The sequence below is a fragment of the Mytilus galloprovincialis genome, chromosome 10, assembly GCF_965363235.1.
Source record: "Mytilus galloprovincialis chromosome 10, xbMytGall1.hap1.1, whole genome shotgun sequence".
NCBI lineage: Eukaryota > Metazoa > Mollusca > Bivalvia > Mytilida > Mytilidae > Mytilus > Mytilus galloprovincialis.
Genome location: NC_134847.1, coordinates 64,648,401 through 64,663,205, shown reverse-complemented (window position 1 = coordinate 64,663,205; position 14,805 = coordinate 64,648,401). Strand labels below are relative to the sequence as shown.

At 30.6% G+C, this 14,805-nt stretch overlaps 1 protein-coding gene across 1 annotated transcript in view; it reads right to left on the bottom strand.

Annotated features, from left to right (window-relative positions):
* Positions 1–2,096: 2,096 nt before the first annotated feature.
* Positions 2,097–14,805, bottom strand: part of LOC143048115 (cation-independent mannose-6-phosphate receptor-like) — a 56,750-nt gene continuing 44,041 nt past the window's right edge. The window contains exons 31-43 of the mRNA XM_076221590.1: positions 14,548–14,755; positions 13,927–14,003; positions 13,425–13,582; positions 12,881–13,023; positions 12,263–12,407; positions 11,826–11,891; positions 9,428–9,511; positions 7,789–7,943; positions 6,877–6,977; positions 5,908–5,993; positions 5,229–5,402; positions 4,434–4,503; positions 2,097–2,703 (exon numbers count right to left, since the gene is read on the bottom strand). Coding sequence (XP_076077705.1) covers positions 2,503–2,703; positions 4,434–4,503; positions 5,229–5,402; positions 5,908–5,993; positions 6,877–6,977; positions 7,789–7,943; positions 9,428–9,511; positions 11,826–11,891; positions 12,263–12,407; positions 12,881–13,023; positions 13,425–13,582; positions 13,927–14,003; positions 14,548–14,755 — 1,668 coding nt within the window. The 3' untranslated portion in view covers positions 2,097–2,502. The remainder of the gene's footprint in view (positions 2,704–4,433; positions 4,504–5,228; positions 5,403–5,907; positions 5,994–6,876; positions 6,978–7,788; positions 7,944–9,427; positions 9,512–11,825; positions 11,892–12,262; positions 12,408–12,880; positions 13,024–13,424; positions 13,583–13,926; positions 14,004–14,547; positions 14,756–14,805) is intronic.

Here is a 14,805-nt window from a genome sequence, read left to right as displayed (position 1 = left end):
TTTAGTATTTTCCAATGAATTTCATGAATTTACATGTTTTTGTTGGACTTATGTTTATGAAGACCTTAATTTAAAAATAATAATATTCAATTTTTTATTTATCAAACACACAAAAATATTGAATATTTGATCAGAAATCAACTTTTAATTTTTGAATCAGTATTACAAATGTAATATTGAACACATTAAAAACGAGTTACTCCAGGTATCGAATAAATACAACACCACATGCAGTTTTGTGAGTCCTTACTTAGTATTGGTATAAGTATTTTTTCTTCATTGACAGTTCAATTTTTTACTCAGGTAGATTAATCAATGAGTGATATATTTCTCCTAGAAGAAATTTAAAGGTCTGAGTGAATAAACTACACAGAGAACAATACCTGTTGTATTTGTTAGATGGGACAATAGAACTGCCAAAAGTTTAAATGGACAGGTAACTTGCAGGTGAATCTATGGAAAACTACGATAGGGTTCGCAATAATAGGGATTTTTCTAAACATGAGTTAAGAAGCCATTACAGAAATCAATGAATAATAAAACATAGATACTTGGATATGCAATGTAAAGGTTGACAAAATGCTATTATATGAACACTTCTGACATGTGATAAGGTAAATGTTTCAGTTGTAGGTAGATTTACTGTAATACAAGAAAATAAAGATTATCAAGATTCAACCTGTTTCTTAAAATTATGAACAAACAATTTATTTGGCAGTGATTACTTTTGTGTATGAAAAGGTTAACAGCCTATAAAAAACAATAGTAATTCTTGTTAGAATGATATACTTAATTTCAGAAGCTAAATGTAGAAGTTATGATAAACATAAAGCAAAAAAAAATACAACTGGACAAAATATAGCACTTTAAGTTACATTTTATATACTGATATTCAGAGCAGTAAATAAAGGCATGAACAATATTAGATATCATAGTTGTTGGAGATTTGTTATATATACTATAAAGGAGCATTAATTTGTAAATTTTAACTTAATTTTACTCATTTTTAATTGGAGAATAAATTCATACATTAACAACTGGAATGTGTTTAAAGTTTATGAGGAGAAATGTGAATTAAGAGATTGAGATACAATACCATATGAACCAACCTATGGTAAATCTAAATCTAAATCATCCAACAGTTCAAGATTTTCTTATAAGTACACTGTGGGAAAACAGTTTTAAAAGTATTGCTTTTGAAATAAACAGTGCTAAATTAAGAGTAGTAATGCAATATCCATATAAAATTCTTATTTCAATAACTTGTAATTCCTATCACAAATCCTGTAACATTCTGAGCCATTTCAATGAATTAAAATAATAAGATTATATATTGAAAATGATAAGAGGAATTATGAAGAACAAGAATATCAATAAATACAGGGTTTGTGTGAAGAACTTATGAGAATTTCGTTGTACCTCAACCTCTACAACCAAATTCTAGAAGGGTAATTCATAAATTTAAAGAAAAATATCAATTGATCTGTCATAATTAACTAATATTGTTAAAAAAAACTTAACTTATATCTAATTATAATTATAAGCTAGGGGCTACATTAATTTTGATGTCATGGGTTAATTCTTTGGCTAATCATTTAATACCTTTAAACAACTGTAAAGATGAAGAGCTGCGATTTAATAAGCTGTACTTTTCATCTTCTACTGAATCAAGTCATAAAAATACTTGTGCACTTCATACAGTCAGATTTTAAAGCTAATCATTGTGGAATAAATGGCCAATCGGCAGAAATGAAAGACAATTTGATGTAATTGACATTAATTAAATATGTTACAACAAGCAAACAATATGTTGATTATAAGAAAGACAGAAAATTGAAACCATTTTGTTCCCAAATTCGCATACCCCATTCCCAAATCTAAATAAATATAACAAAGACTATGTTCACCTTAAAAAATTATTCAGATCAATAAAATACAACATAATAATGTAAGCAAGATTTTGTGAAAGTTTCTTATCTACCTGAAAACTCTTAATATATATTTCCTTAATTTTTCAATAAAAAAAAGGAAACAAAAAGTGTCTCATTGTAAATGAACCAATTTCTGCTTATATAACAAAAATAATTGAACAGATCTGATGAAATACTGTAGATATTTTACAATGGTTACATGTATAAGGTTTTTGTATTAGAATGACCACATATTTTTCCCCAATATATACTACAGTGTAACCTGTGTAATCCGACACACTTGGGGGACCAGGAAAAAATATCGGATTAAACAGGTAGACAAAATACTCAGGTTTTTTCTGCATGGAAAGACATATTTTTGGACCATTTAAATGTGTCGGTTAAAGCTGGATGTTGGAATACTCAGGTGTCAGATGACACAGGTTACATTGTATTTAAATAATCATCTTTGTATCACAGTTAACACAAATTTATCCAAAAAAGAAGAAATATCTTTTATGGAAATAAACAATCACATTTTATAAACATTGGACACCACATTTAAACAATTAAATACAATAACAAATAGAGATCATGCTAACAGATCTTCGTCACTATCGTCATGGTAACCTCCTTCAGCATCTGCGAAAGGATTTAATATTTTAACATCATCTGTTAAATCATGTGTTTGTCCGTCTGCTGATTCTATTCTACTGGACATCTGTTCTTCATGTGTTAATAAAACAACTTCATCATCATCATTGTTCTCATCTTCATCGTCAGCACTTGGTAACTGAAATAAAGTTTTCAATAAAAGACTATATTAAAGATAGTTAAAATCCGACGGGGATCCATGATTTTTAGGGGAGGGGTGCTCCTGAGAATGAGGATTTAAAAAAACATGTTAATAAAACAACTTCATCATTGTTATTTTCATTTTCATCTTCGGTACTTGGTAACTGAAATAAAGTTTTCAATAAAAGACTATAGTTAAGACAACGGTAATTAAAACTAGGCAAAGAGTCAGGATTAATGTCAAAAGACCATATTTTGACCCCAAAATGGCTGTAATTTTACATATTAATGACATTATTTTTAATTTTTATGGGGGGACTGGCAAAGTGCGCCTCCATCTGAATCTGTGCATGAAAACCCAGGTATTGTCAATAAAAGGCATTGGACAGTATATTGGAGTACGTAAGATTTTATCCAACTTTCCATATACCCATACTATTGGTGTGAACCTGATATATGTATAGTAAATCAAATAAAAGAATGGACGAAACCCACAGTTCTACTCTCCTAGGTGCATTCTTACACTGTTCCTAAAAAATGGGAATCACCCTCATAAATATTCTTACCTAGTTTATGTTTTTATGTCCCATACCAGTTTTCAGTTATTTAATAAAGCACAATAAAAATCTTGGTAAATGAATATATTTTGGAGAGAAAAAATAGTCTCCTATTATAAATAGGTAACAATGACCTACAATTCAGACTTTTTTAACTTTAACTTAAGTTTTATCTCCATGTTTTATTGGTTATCAGCCTACATATCATTATAACCTACATTAGTGGTTGTTTAATCAATTTTTACTTCCATAACAGTTTCAATATTTTTTTAAAGAAAAATCTAATTAAGATAAGATGATCATTGTAGACGTAGGCTACCCAAGTAAACTATAAAGTAATATGAAAAATGATGTTTAACTCATAAAAATAGATAATAATGCATCATTATTGTGAAGCTCTGAAAGGGTTGTAAGCAAGATATGCTAAATATGTGATAAGAGATATCTTGAAGTGATATATATGTGAAATAAATAAAATAAAAAGCGATTACAGTTGTGGTGTATTTGGGAAAATAATGGATTTTTATATTGTAGAAAGGGGGAAGGACCATTCACCTCATATTTTCTCACTCTGTGTCCATTTATGTAGACTTCACTATTCAATGTTTGTTTTCCATTTTTGTAAAATAATCCCTAAAAGTATGCATACAAAGGCTTTTCAGAAAGAGGTCTACTAATTCAGTAATTGTTCTGCTTGAAAAGGGCATAACTCTAAAAGGGTGAAAGTGACACCACCAAAATTCAAACTTGATCTGTATTTTGTGGTAATAAGCATAGTGTACATGTTTCACAATATTTGGTTGAGGCAAACTAAAGTTGGAGAACTGAAACGAAAACTTCAGCAATTTTTCCATTTATAAAGGGGGCATAACTCAAGAATGGTAAAAACGATGCCACCCAATTTCAAACTTGATCTGTATTTTGAGGTTTATATTTTAATTAAGACATCATGGATACTAACCTAACTACCAGTATTATCTAAACTTTTAGCAGCAAGTACATTTTCAAGACTTTGGTAGTTTCATTCAAGGATGGAACCCACAACCTCCCAAACTGGAGGCAAACATACTATCTCAATACCACAGAGGCAGTGTTTATTTACTGTAGAAAATGGTGAAGATTTTATGCTTTGATAAGAAAATATTATACCTCTGAATTCATATGTACTTACACTATTATATAGAGTTCTCTCTCTTCCATCTCGACTAAAAATACTTGTAATCTTTGCTTTGAATGCTGATCTGTAAGGTAGAGAGTAAAATCTTTTGTTTAAAAATTATCTAGATGAAAATATCCTCTTCTTAATAAAATCTTATTACTGTTGATTCATTATTTTAACTTATTTGCATGGTTTTCCTAGGAGGTAAACCACCAAATTAAATGTCCATTAAGTTTTCCTAGGAGGTAAACCACCAAATTAAATGTCCATTAAGTTCACATTTTCTAATGGGTTAACCCTTTCCTCCATAGATTTTTTTTTCTCACATACTTGATTCGCATAGGATTTTTTTATAAAAAAAATTTATCAGGTTTAAAGTATTAGTGCATTGTGAAAATGAATATTTCATCAATGAAATTCAAGTCAATTATTCTCATGAATATCCTTTTCATATTGGATACAAATTTTTTTAAGTCTGATGCAGAAATTTTGTAGTCAAAGAGTTTCAACTGAGGTACTATACAGGCGTCATTATGGAGTAAAGGGGTGCATCAAAAAGCGTCATTATGGAGGAAAGGGTTAAACAGATTGTGTCAAAACCATGAAATCAAATATCCATGAAAATATTTTTTTTTTGCATTCCACAAAAATGATTGAATCCCAGTATACGATTCTTATGGTTTATAATTTGAAAGTTCATATAAATGGTAATTACACTTATTTTTTAAATCCTTGTAAGGAAAGTATGGAAAGATGATACCTTTTATAAGGTCTGCTAAACTAATTGTTGGTTTGGTCATAACTTACCTTCTTTCTGCTTTATGGAATATGATCAATAAAACACACACAAGAATAGCTACTGAGAATACAGCAACTATTATACCAATTTTTCCTGACCCCGATTCATCTTTTTTATTATTATTCGCTTGGGCAGCATTATTTCCTGTGTTAGAACCAGTTGATGCAGGTGTCTGGATAACACTACAATAAAAATGATGTTGAGTTGAATTGTGGCATTTTAAAAAATTATGATAGGTTAAATTTTTTTTTTCCTAATGTTAAAATGTTTAATGTTTTGTCATAAATAAGGCAGTTGCTTTTTATGTGTTTGTTTCGCATTTTGTCTTTTTGTGTCTTTTATTCTATTGAATGTGATTTGCGTAAAAAAATTATTTATTTATAGTTATCTCATTGGCAATCATCCCACATCTCCTCATTTTATATTTAAAAACAAACTTTAAAGGACTGAGATTATTCATTTGTAGAATACAATTGATAAGCAGAGTATCTGCAGTGTATCTGAAGCTGGTAAATAACAATCACTTTTACTGTATTCAAATTCGCTCCTGAATTATGGTAAAATAAATTTTATCAGTTTGATCTCAAGAGTTTGATACATTGTTTAAGGCATAACTTGGTAAAGTGCAGTGATTAATGTAGTATAAGATGAGATGTTTTTTTATGATATACATTGAGATAATCTTACACTTGAGGAGTGATGCATGTATGAGGTGTTTCCCATATAAACAGATAAACACAATCTCTTGATTCTGACAGGAGGTATGGAATAGACTGAAATAAAGAAAAATAATAAATTCAGTGCTTGGTATTCAAATAATGTGAACACAGCAACCTTTTAAACCTTTTTTTACCAACTCAATGTCCTCTGCACTTCAATTGTGTAACAATCTAGCAGACTTATAATTTAAATATAAAAACAAAGACATGACACAAAATCAGTAAATGCACAACAAAAAAACTTACAAAAAGCAAAGGAACAGGGCTATCAATTTTCATAGCTTTTTTGCATTAACTGTTACAGGAAGGGCATTTAAAAAGAGTTACCCTTTTCCATCCAGCTGTATGTTCATTCATACTTACACCCCAAAATTTGTTTCCAATCTCTAACTTAAGTTTGCCTCAACCAAATGTTATGAAACCTATACACAATGCGTTTTTAACCACAAATTTAGATCAATGGACACATGCTACATTTTTCATTCATTTTTTATGTTTCTGTTTTCAATTAAATTTAGTAACTAGCCCACAATTACTTGATCACTACTACTTTTGAATCCCTTTTGTGTTGAAAGCCTGTAAATAAATGAAATATAGCAATGTTTATATCATAATACAAATAATATTTACTACCCTTTAGTATTTGTATCTTAAGACAAAACACAACACCAATGTCTCATGTCAGTCTTCAAGCTTAACCACAAGTCCTATGGCCCAGGCTTGTAAAATTGATTTCAGGCTTGTAAAATTTTTCTCTACAAGCCAACAGAATCCAACTTATTTTTTTTTTAAATTGAGCTTTCGGATTTGTGGACTCAAAAGTTATTCGTGAAGGCTGTCATGTACAGTGACTAACTTCAATATATTTTTTTTTTATTTTCTTACAGGATTACTGCTTTGTAGTTATAGTTAAATGCATTTGTAAAAAGATGTTTACCTCTTTAGAATTACAATGGAACTGTATGATACTTTTAGATTTTTTACTTTTATCATGTTCACATTCTTGATCTGACGAGTATTCAGCTTGTAAAACATCATCTGTAACATAATAATATAAATCTCATTAAAAAATATCATAATATAAGCATATCTATGACTAAATGAACCATATTAATGAAGTCAGATTAAGATGGGTATTTATATATAGCAATCATTGCATTCACCAAATATTGTTGCCTTGATGCTGATGATATCTGAGAAAAAGACCAAACCATGATTTGACAATGACAATTGAACCCTGTAAATGAAGTCAAGATCATAAGAAAAAGTGATAACATTATACAACCAACAATATCAAGATATATCCTGTTAGCTGAACAATAGAAACAAATAAAAGTTGTTACTAAACAAATTCTCAATTTCTAATGTGCCATCATACACGTTCAAGTTAACGATAAGAACTAGGGAATAAAAGCAAATATAACTACAGTGCAACCTGCCTTATCCGACACCTGAGTATTCCAACATCCTGCTTTTGACACATTTTCTTGGTCCCAAAATATGCCCATCATGCAGAAAAACCTGAGTATTCCGACACCCTGCTTAATCTGACATTTTATTCTGGTTCCCCAGTGTGTCAGATAACACAGGTTACACTGTTTTACAGTATTACTGACTCCCTGATATCAATTCAGCATCTTGACCTTGACCTTAAAATTCAAGACTGTTGTTAGGTCCTTTAAAAAAATGCGGTTCTAATATGCTTCATCATTTATTCATTTTTTTTTAACTAAAATTATAAACCTATTCTGAAAAAACTTATCCATAAATACATTATGTGAAATACAGGATATGATGGACACTTTTATGAAAATTTTTCTACAAGTCATATAGATAAACTTTATATTACCTTCAATATAAAACTTTCTGTTATTGAGTTGGCCGATATTCATTCCTCCCTCAACGTTAGCTACATGTTTACAAACAACAGCACCATTACAACCATTGGCTTGTCCTGAAGTGTCTATGTAGTATGTTGACTTCCCTTCTGATAAAGTGTACGATCTAATAATAATAGGAAATATCAATATAATACAGCTAGTAAAAGGTGTTTTGTTGGTTTGGTTAGTTAGCAATAGCTTGTGTTTATATGTCTGTTGATTGAGTTAAGCCATTTTAATTGATATTTTATAGTGTGTCTTTCTACGGTATGTTGTGATGTTACACTATTGTTTCAGATATGGGTGAAGGTTTGGTACCATTAAAATGTTTGAACCCACTGCAATTGTTTGCACGTGTCCTAAGTCAGGAATCTGATGTTCAGTAGTTGTTGTTTGTTGATGTGTTTCTCGTTTTTTAAATAGACTAGACCTTTGGTTTTCCAATATGAATCATTCATGGTTATACACTAGTCAATTTTGGGTCCCTTTATAGCTTGCTGTTCAGTGTGAGCCAAGGCTCCGTGTTGAAGACTGTACTTTGACCTATAATGGTTTACCCTTATAATATGTAACTTGGATGGAGAATTGTCTCATTGGCACTCATACCACATCTTAATATATATATATATTTACAATTATAATACTTCACCAAGTGGTAGTTAAAGCGTTTAGTACCCCAAAATCTATTTAGATTTCATTACATATGTAATAAGTAGAACTGTGAGCTAGAATGTTAGAATAATATACAAAAAATATTTGGTAAACAAGATTTAATGCATGCCAACATGAAACATAGTTGTAGTTTCTGAGAAAAATATGATGGAAATTTTTTGTGGTAATAAGTATTGTGTATAAGTTTCATAACATTCGGTTGAGGCAAACTAAAGTTAGAGAAAGGAAACAAAAAATTCTGCAATTTTTTTCATGTGTAAAGGGGCATAACTTTAGGACAGTTAAAGTGACACCAAAATTTAAACTTGATCTGTGTTTTGTAGTAATTATTTTATGATAAGGTTTATAACATTTGGTTGAGGCAAACTAAAGTTAAAGAACAGGAATAAAATTTCAGCAATTTCTCCACTGAAAAGGGGCTTAACTGTAGTTAAAGTGACTCAACTCAACCAACATTTAAATTTGATCTGTTTTCTTGTGAAAATAAGCATTGTGTATAAGTTTCATATTATTTGGTTGAGGCAATCTAAAGTAAAAGAACAGAAACAAAAAATTAAGCAATATTTCCATTTGTAAAGAGGCATAACTCTAGAATGCTTAAAGTGACGCCACCAAAATTTAAACTTGATCTGTTCTTTTTAGGTAATAAGCATTTTGTATTAGTTTTATTACATCTGGTTGAAGCAAACTAAAGTAAGAGAGCGGAAACCAACTTTGAGATACAGATGGACAAACGTATGTACAGACAGACAAGGGTAAAACTTAATGCCCCTCTGCTATGGAGGGGGCATTGAAATGTGCAGGACATTAAAAATAGTTTGAAAGTGATAGACATTAACTCATATAATCCATATTGCTTTAAGCAATATCTTAAAATCATGTTAGAACTACAGGTGCTTGCATAATCGAATTATTTTACTGTATAAGAATTCTTACCTGAGTGTCAGTTTATCCAAATGAATTATTCCACCAGATCTTGGATCAGTAATAGTATTATTTTTTGTTACTCCAATTTCTTCTCTGAAAATGTAAACAATATATATTTATATATAAAAACAATAATCAAATTTTAAGAAATACATAAAATATTCTTTAAACTTTCAGTTACTGTGTATTCATTCATTTTCTTGGGTACCAATTTTGGGGGATTACAGACAACTTGTATTTTTTTCGTGGATATCTAATTTCATGGTTTTACATGGTTTTACAAAAGTTTGCATACAAACCTATAGAAAATTTAAACTTCGTTGAATACTGAATTTCGTGGTTTACCGTGCAGCCACAAAATCTACAAAAATTGGTATCAAATGAATAATAATGAATCCACAGTATACTCTGAACCTTAATTGTTGTTACTAACAGTGAAACCTGTCCTCCCAATTTCATGTTAATGACAGTGAAATCTGTCCTCCTGATTTCATGTTAATGACAGTGAAAACTGTCCTCCCGATTTCATGTTAATGACAGTTAACTCTGCCCTCCCGATTTCATGTTAATGACAGTGAACTCAGTCCTCCCAATTTCATGTTAATGACAATGAACTCTGCCACCCCAATTTCATGTTAATGACAGTGAAATCTGTCCTCCCAATTTCATGTTAATGACAGTGAACTCTGTCCTCCTGATTTCATGTTAATGACAGTGAAATCTGTCCTCCCTATTTCATGTTAATGACAGTGAACTCTATCCTCCCAATTTCATGTTAATGACAGTGAACTCTGTCCTCACAATTTCATGTTAATGACAGTGAACTCTGTCCTCCCTATTTCATGTTAATGACAGTGAACTCTGTCCTCCCGATTTCATGTGAATGACAGTGAACTCTGTTCTCCCGATTTTATGTTAATGACAGTGAAATCTGTCCTCCCACTTTCATTTTAATGACAGTGAACTCTATCCTCCTGATTTCATGTTAATGACAGTGAACTCTGTCCTCCCGATTTCATGTTAATGACAGTGAAATCTGTCATCCCAATTTCATTTTAATGACAGTGAACTCTATCCTCCTGATTTCATGTTAATGACAGTGAAATCTGTCCTCCCAATTTCATGTTAAGGACAGTGAAATCTGTCCTTCCAATATCATGTTAATGACAGTGAAATCTGTTCTTTTAATTTCATGTTAATGACAGTGAAATTTGTCCTCTTTATGTTAATGACAGTGAAATCTGTTCTTTTAATTTCATGTTAATGACAGTGAACTCTGTCCTCACAATTTCATGTTAATGACAGTGAAATTTGTTCTCCCGATTTCATGTTAATGACAGTGAAATCTGTCCTCCTGATTTTATGTTAATGACAGTAAAATCTGTCCTTCCAATTTCATGTTAATGACAGTGAACTCTGTCCTCCCTATTTCATGTTAATGACAGTGAACTCTGTCCTCCCGATTTCATGTGAATGACAGTGAACTCTGTTCTCCCGATTTTATGTTAATGACAGTGAAATCTGTCCTCCCAATTTCATTTTAATGACAGTGAACTCTATCCTCCTGATTTCATGTTAATGACAGTGAACTCTGTCCTCCCGATTTCATGTTAATGACAGTGAAATCTGTCATCCCAATTTCATTTTAATGACAGTGAACTCTATCCTCCTGATTTCATGTTAATGACAGTGAAATCTGTCCTCCCAATTTCATGTTAATGACAGTGAACTCTGTCCTCCCGATTTCATGTGAATGACAGTGAACTCTGTTCTCCCGATTTTATGTTAATGACAGTGAAATCTGTCCTCCCACTTTCATTTTAATGACAGTGAACTCTATCCTCCTGATTTCATGTTAATGACAGTGAACTCTGTCCTCCCGATTTCATGTTAATGACAGTGAAATCTGTCATCCCAATTTCATTTTAATGACAGTGAACTCTATCCTCCTGATTTCATGTTAATGACAGTGAAATCTGTCCTTCCAATTTCATGTTAAGGACAGTGAAATCTGTCCTTCCAATATCATGTTAATGACAGTGAAATCTGTTCTTTTAATTTCATGTTAATGACAGTGAAATTTGTCCTCTTTATGTTAATGACAGTGAAATCTGTTCTTTTAATTTCATGTTAATGACAGTGAAATTTGTCCTCCCAATTTCATGTTAATGACAGTGAAATATGTCTTCCTAATTTCATGTTAATGACAGCAACCTCTGTCCTCCCGATTTCAAGCTAATGACAATGAAATATGTCTTCCTAATTTCATTATCCTTTTTTTAATATGCTATCAAAACCCAAATCATCAATACAGACACACTGATTCCAACACATTGTTCAGGGAGTTGGAAAGGAGAAATAATTCAACAACAAATAAATTACATTAATAAACAATTACATATATTACCTTTCGACTCTACATGCCACATGAGATTTCCATTTAAATTCAAACACACAACTATTGCTGTCACTTCTACAAAATAAAATCATTTTTATTATCAAATTTGTATTCTAAAAATGTAACACTGCCTTTACTTCTAAATTTGGGATTGATGAAATCAATAATTAAATAAGATCTTGCCTTTTGAATCAGAATACCTGTAGTAAATTTGAATGCTTGCACACATAAATCATGATTTTACTGTCACAAATATCAAGTTTTAAAATATTCCAGTTTGCATTACACACACAAAATTTAATTTTTTTATGAGAAAACATCATTTGTTCATGATATATGAATAGATGAGGAACATGTCATACATGTATGCATTAAATCATAACAATTTGGTTCTTAATTAAAATCTAAAGAAAGCATGGAGGTGATATATATATCAAGTGACTTACCCAGGTACATATACAGGACCTCCCACTGTATTCCCACATTCAAATTTAATGACAACTTTAGCCAGAAGGTTGTCACTTCTTCTTTTGGCATGTGAACAAGCTGAATTTCCATGTGAGTATTCCAATACTAATGTTTTACCATCAGCTAAAAATAGGAGTTAAAACATCTAATGAATACTTAATGAGTTTTTGTTTATGTGCAATTATACATTTTGGCTTTGAATGGTAGCTGATGCTTCATTAACTGTTTATTTGCTTTTTTGTAATTTTGACGTGTTGACATCTAAGCCAACCTTCTTAAAGAGAGACTTTTCTAAATCACTACTACTGCCATGACAAAACTTTGCCAAGATAACATATCTGTAACTTCTTAAGCACTCATGATCAGATTTCATGAACAAGGAAAAATATATATATTATATTTTAAAATGTAATTCTTGATAATTGATTTAATTATGAAGTTATGTGTACTACATTTTTGGAGAAGGGGGAAAATACTTCCCTCATTTTTTTCTAGAATACAATAATACACAATTATCAAAGTAATTCAAAAACTATAACTTGCAACAGTTGAAACATTGTATAGCTTTTATAAATATGTTCTATTTGAATATTTACCATCCATTGTGAGTTTCTGTGTAGAAATCAGTCCCAATGTATCTATTATACCAGATTTTGTTTTTCTACAGCCTGCTGCTGTAGCTGGGCAGCTTTCTGATTTCAGGTTGCTATGAACTCCCTCACATATATTCAGCCAATATCTGAAAAAGTCAACATGTTTTAGTTACATCAAAATTCAGTTTACTATCATTACATAAATATGATACAGAACAGAATGGCTGTACAACTTTTGTTTATGCTGGTTCAATAATGCAAAGAATATCAAAAGCAATTATAACACAAATATGTGTAATTCACTTCATTCATAATTTCATTTAATTTGGCTATTCTTCATAAATTCTTTTACATCATATAGCTCCTAACTTGTTCAGATATATCTACATCCCTGGCTTTAAAATGTTTAGTTTTTGGTCATTTTTACAAGAGGTTAACCTTAAAAAGTACAAAAGCAAGACATTGTTAAAAAGTTTAATTAAATGCTTTATTTTTCAATTCTTTTTTGTTCATTGACTGTATAGAACAACTTTATTTTCTAACTTACTGGTTCCCTGCAGAATCTTTTGCTTGCCAGGATTTTGTTGTACTGGACAGGATATTCAGGTCATAAATATGGCCGCCATAACTAAGAGAACAACTATCAGCCACATTAGGACATACCTGTCTGGTATTCCATGTAAAGGCTGCTTGACAAGGTTTAATCTACAAACAGTTCAAAATGCAATCTTGACTTCTATGCATTTACTAAGTTGTTTCTTTAGTAGAGATGTCAGTCAACATGCAAAAAGCAACAAAAAACAGCATACTTACCTTTCCCAATTCTAACAAATAAATTTTGAAAAAATTGACACTTTATGTTTTTTGTTGTTGTTTTTTTTTTTAACAAATATGGTTTTTGCCATTAATAAACTCAATTCTTTTATTTCAAATAATAAAATTTGTAATACTAAATGTTACCATCATATGGGAACACAAAGATTTTTGAATAATATAAACCATAACCAATTTCCTTTAAATAAAAAGACAGATTTGACATAATAACTTACAAATGAAATTTCTGGTTTTCCTATGGGTACATCTGGATCACACTTAAACTGAATCATTCCAGAACTTTTTGTATTACCTATATCAAATATGAATCAGTCTATATGAGTAATAAATATGAGTATGTTATACTGTCAATTCAGAAATAATTACGTTGTTTTTATTATAGCCAAAAATGTGACAGGGTTATAATTGCAATAATTAAAACTCTCATTTTGAAATTTTATATATAATTAAACAGGATTTTTCATCAAAATCGCAAAAAAATAAAATCATATTTTAGTCTAAAATTAAATAAACAGCTGGGCCATGAGCGCATGATACGCCTGAAGTCTTGTGTGGAAGTTTTATGCAATAATCATAAATAGTTTCTGAGAAAGTTTTAAGCAATAACCATATATTGTTTTTGATACACGTCCAAATTATTTCAAAGTAATGCACGAAAAATTACAACACAGTGACTTTTAAAATCATTAAAATAAACAGGAAATAGGACAAAAAATTAAGTAACGTTTATTGGTCCAAAATTTCTTACATTTCACAGATCAAGAAGGTAAAATAGAGTCACAAGATCAAGTTTTCCTTAATAGATTTTCAGATTTTCTTCAACAAAATAAAACTACCTTGACAAGTATCTCCATTTCTAAAGTACATTTGTAGATCTCCATCAAGTTTTGTAAAAGTCCCACTGCCAACACTGCCATATTGGAACCCTTTGGCCCCATCAACTTTACATATAGATGTAGAACCACAGCCAGGGGTTGATGTTTTTACTTTGTCACAAATATTCATCAAGTATTTCACTGTCTTCCCATTTTCTGTGTTTTGTACCTGAGTGAATAATGCAGAATGCTTATTCATTAATCTTGAGTTTGCTGTCA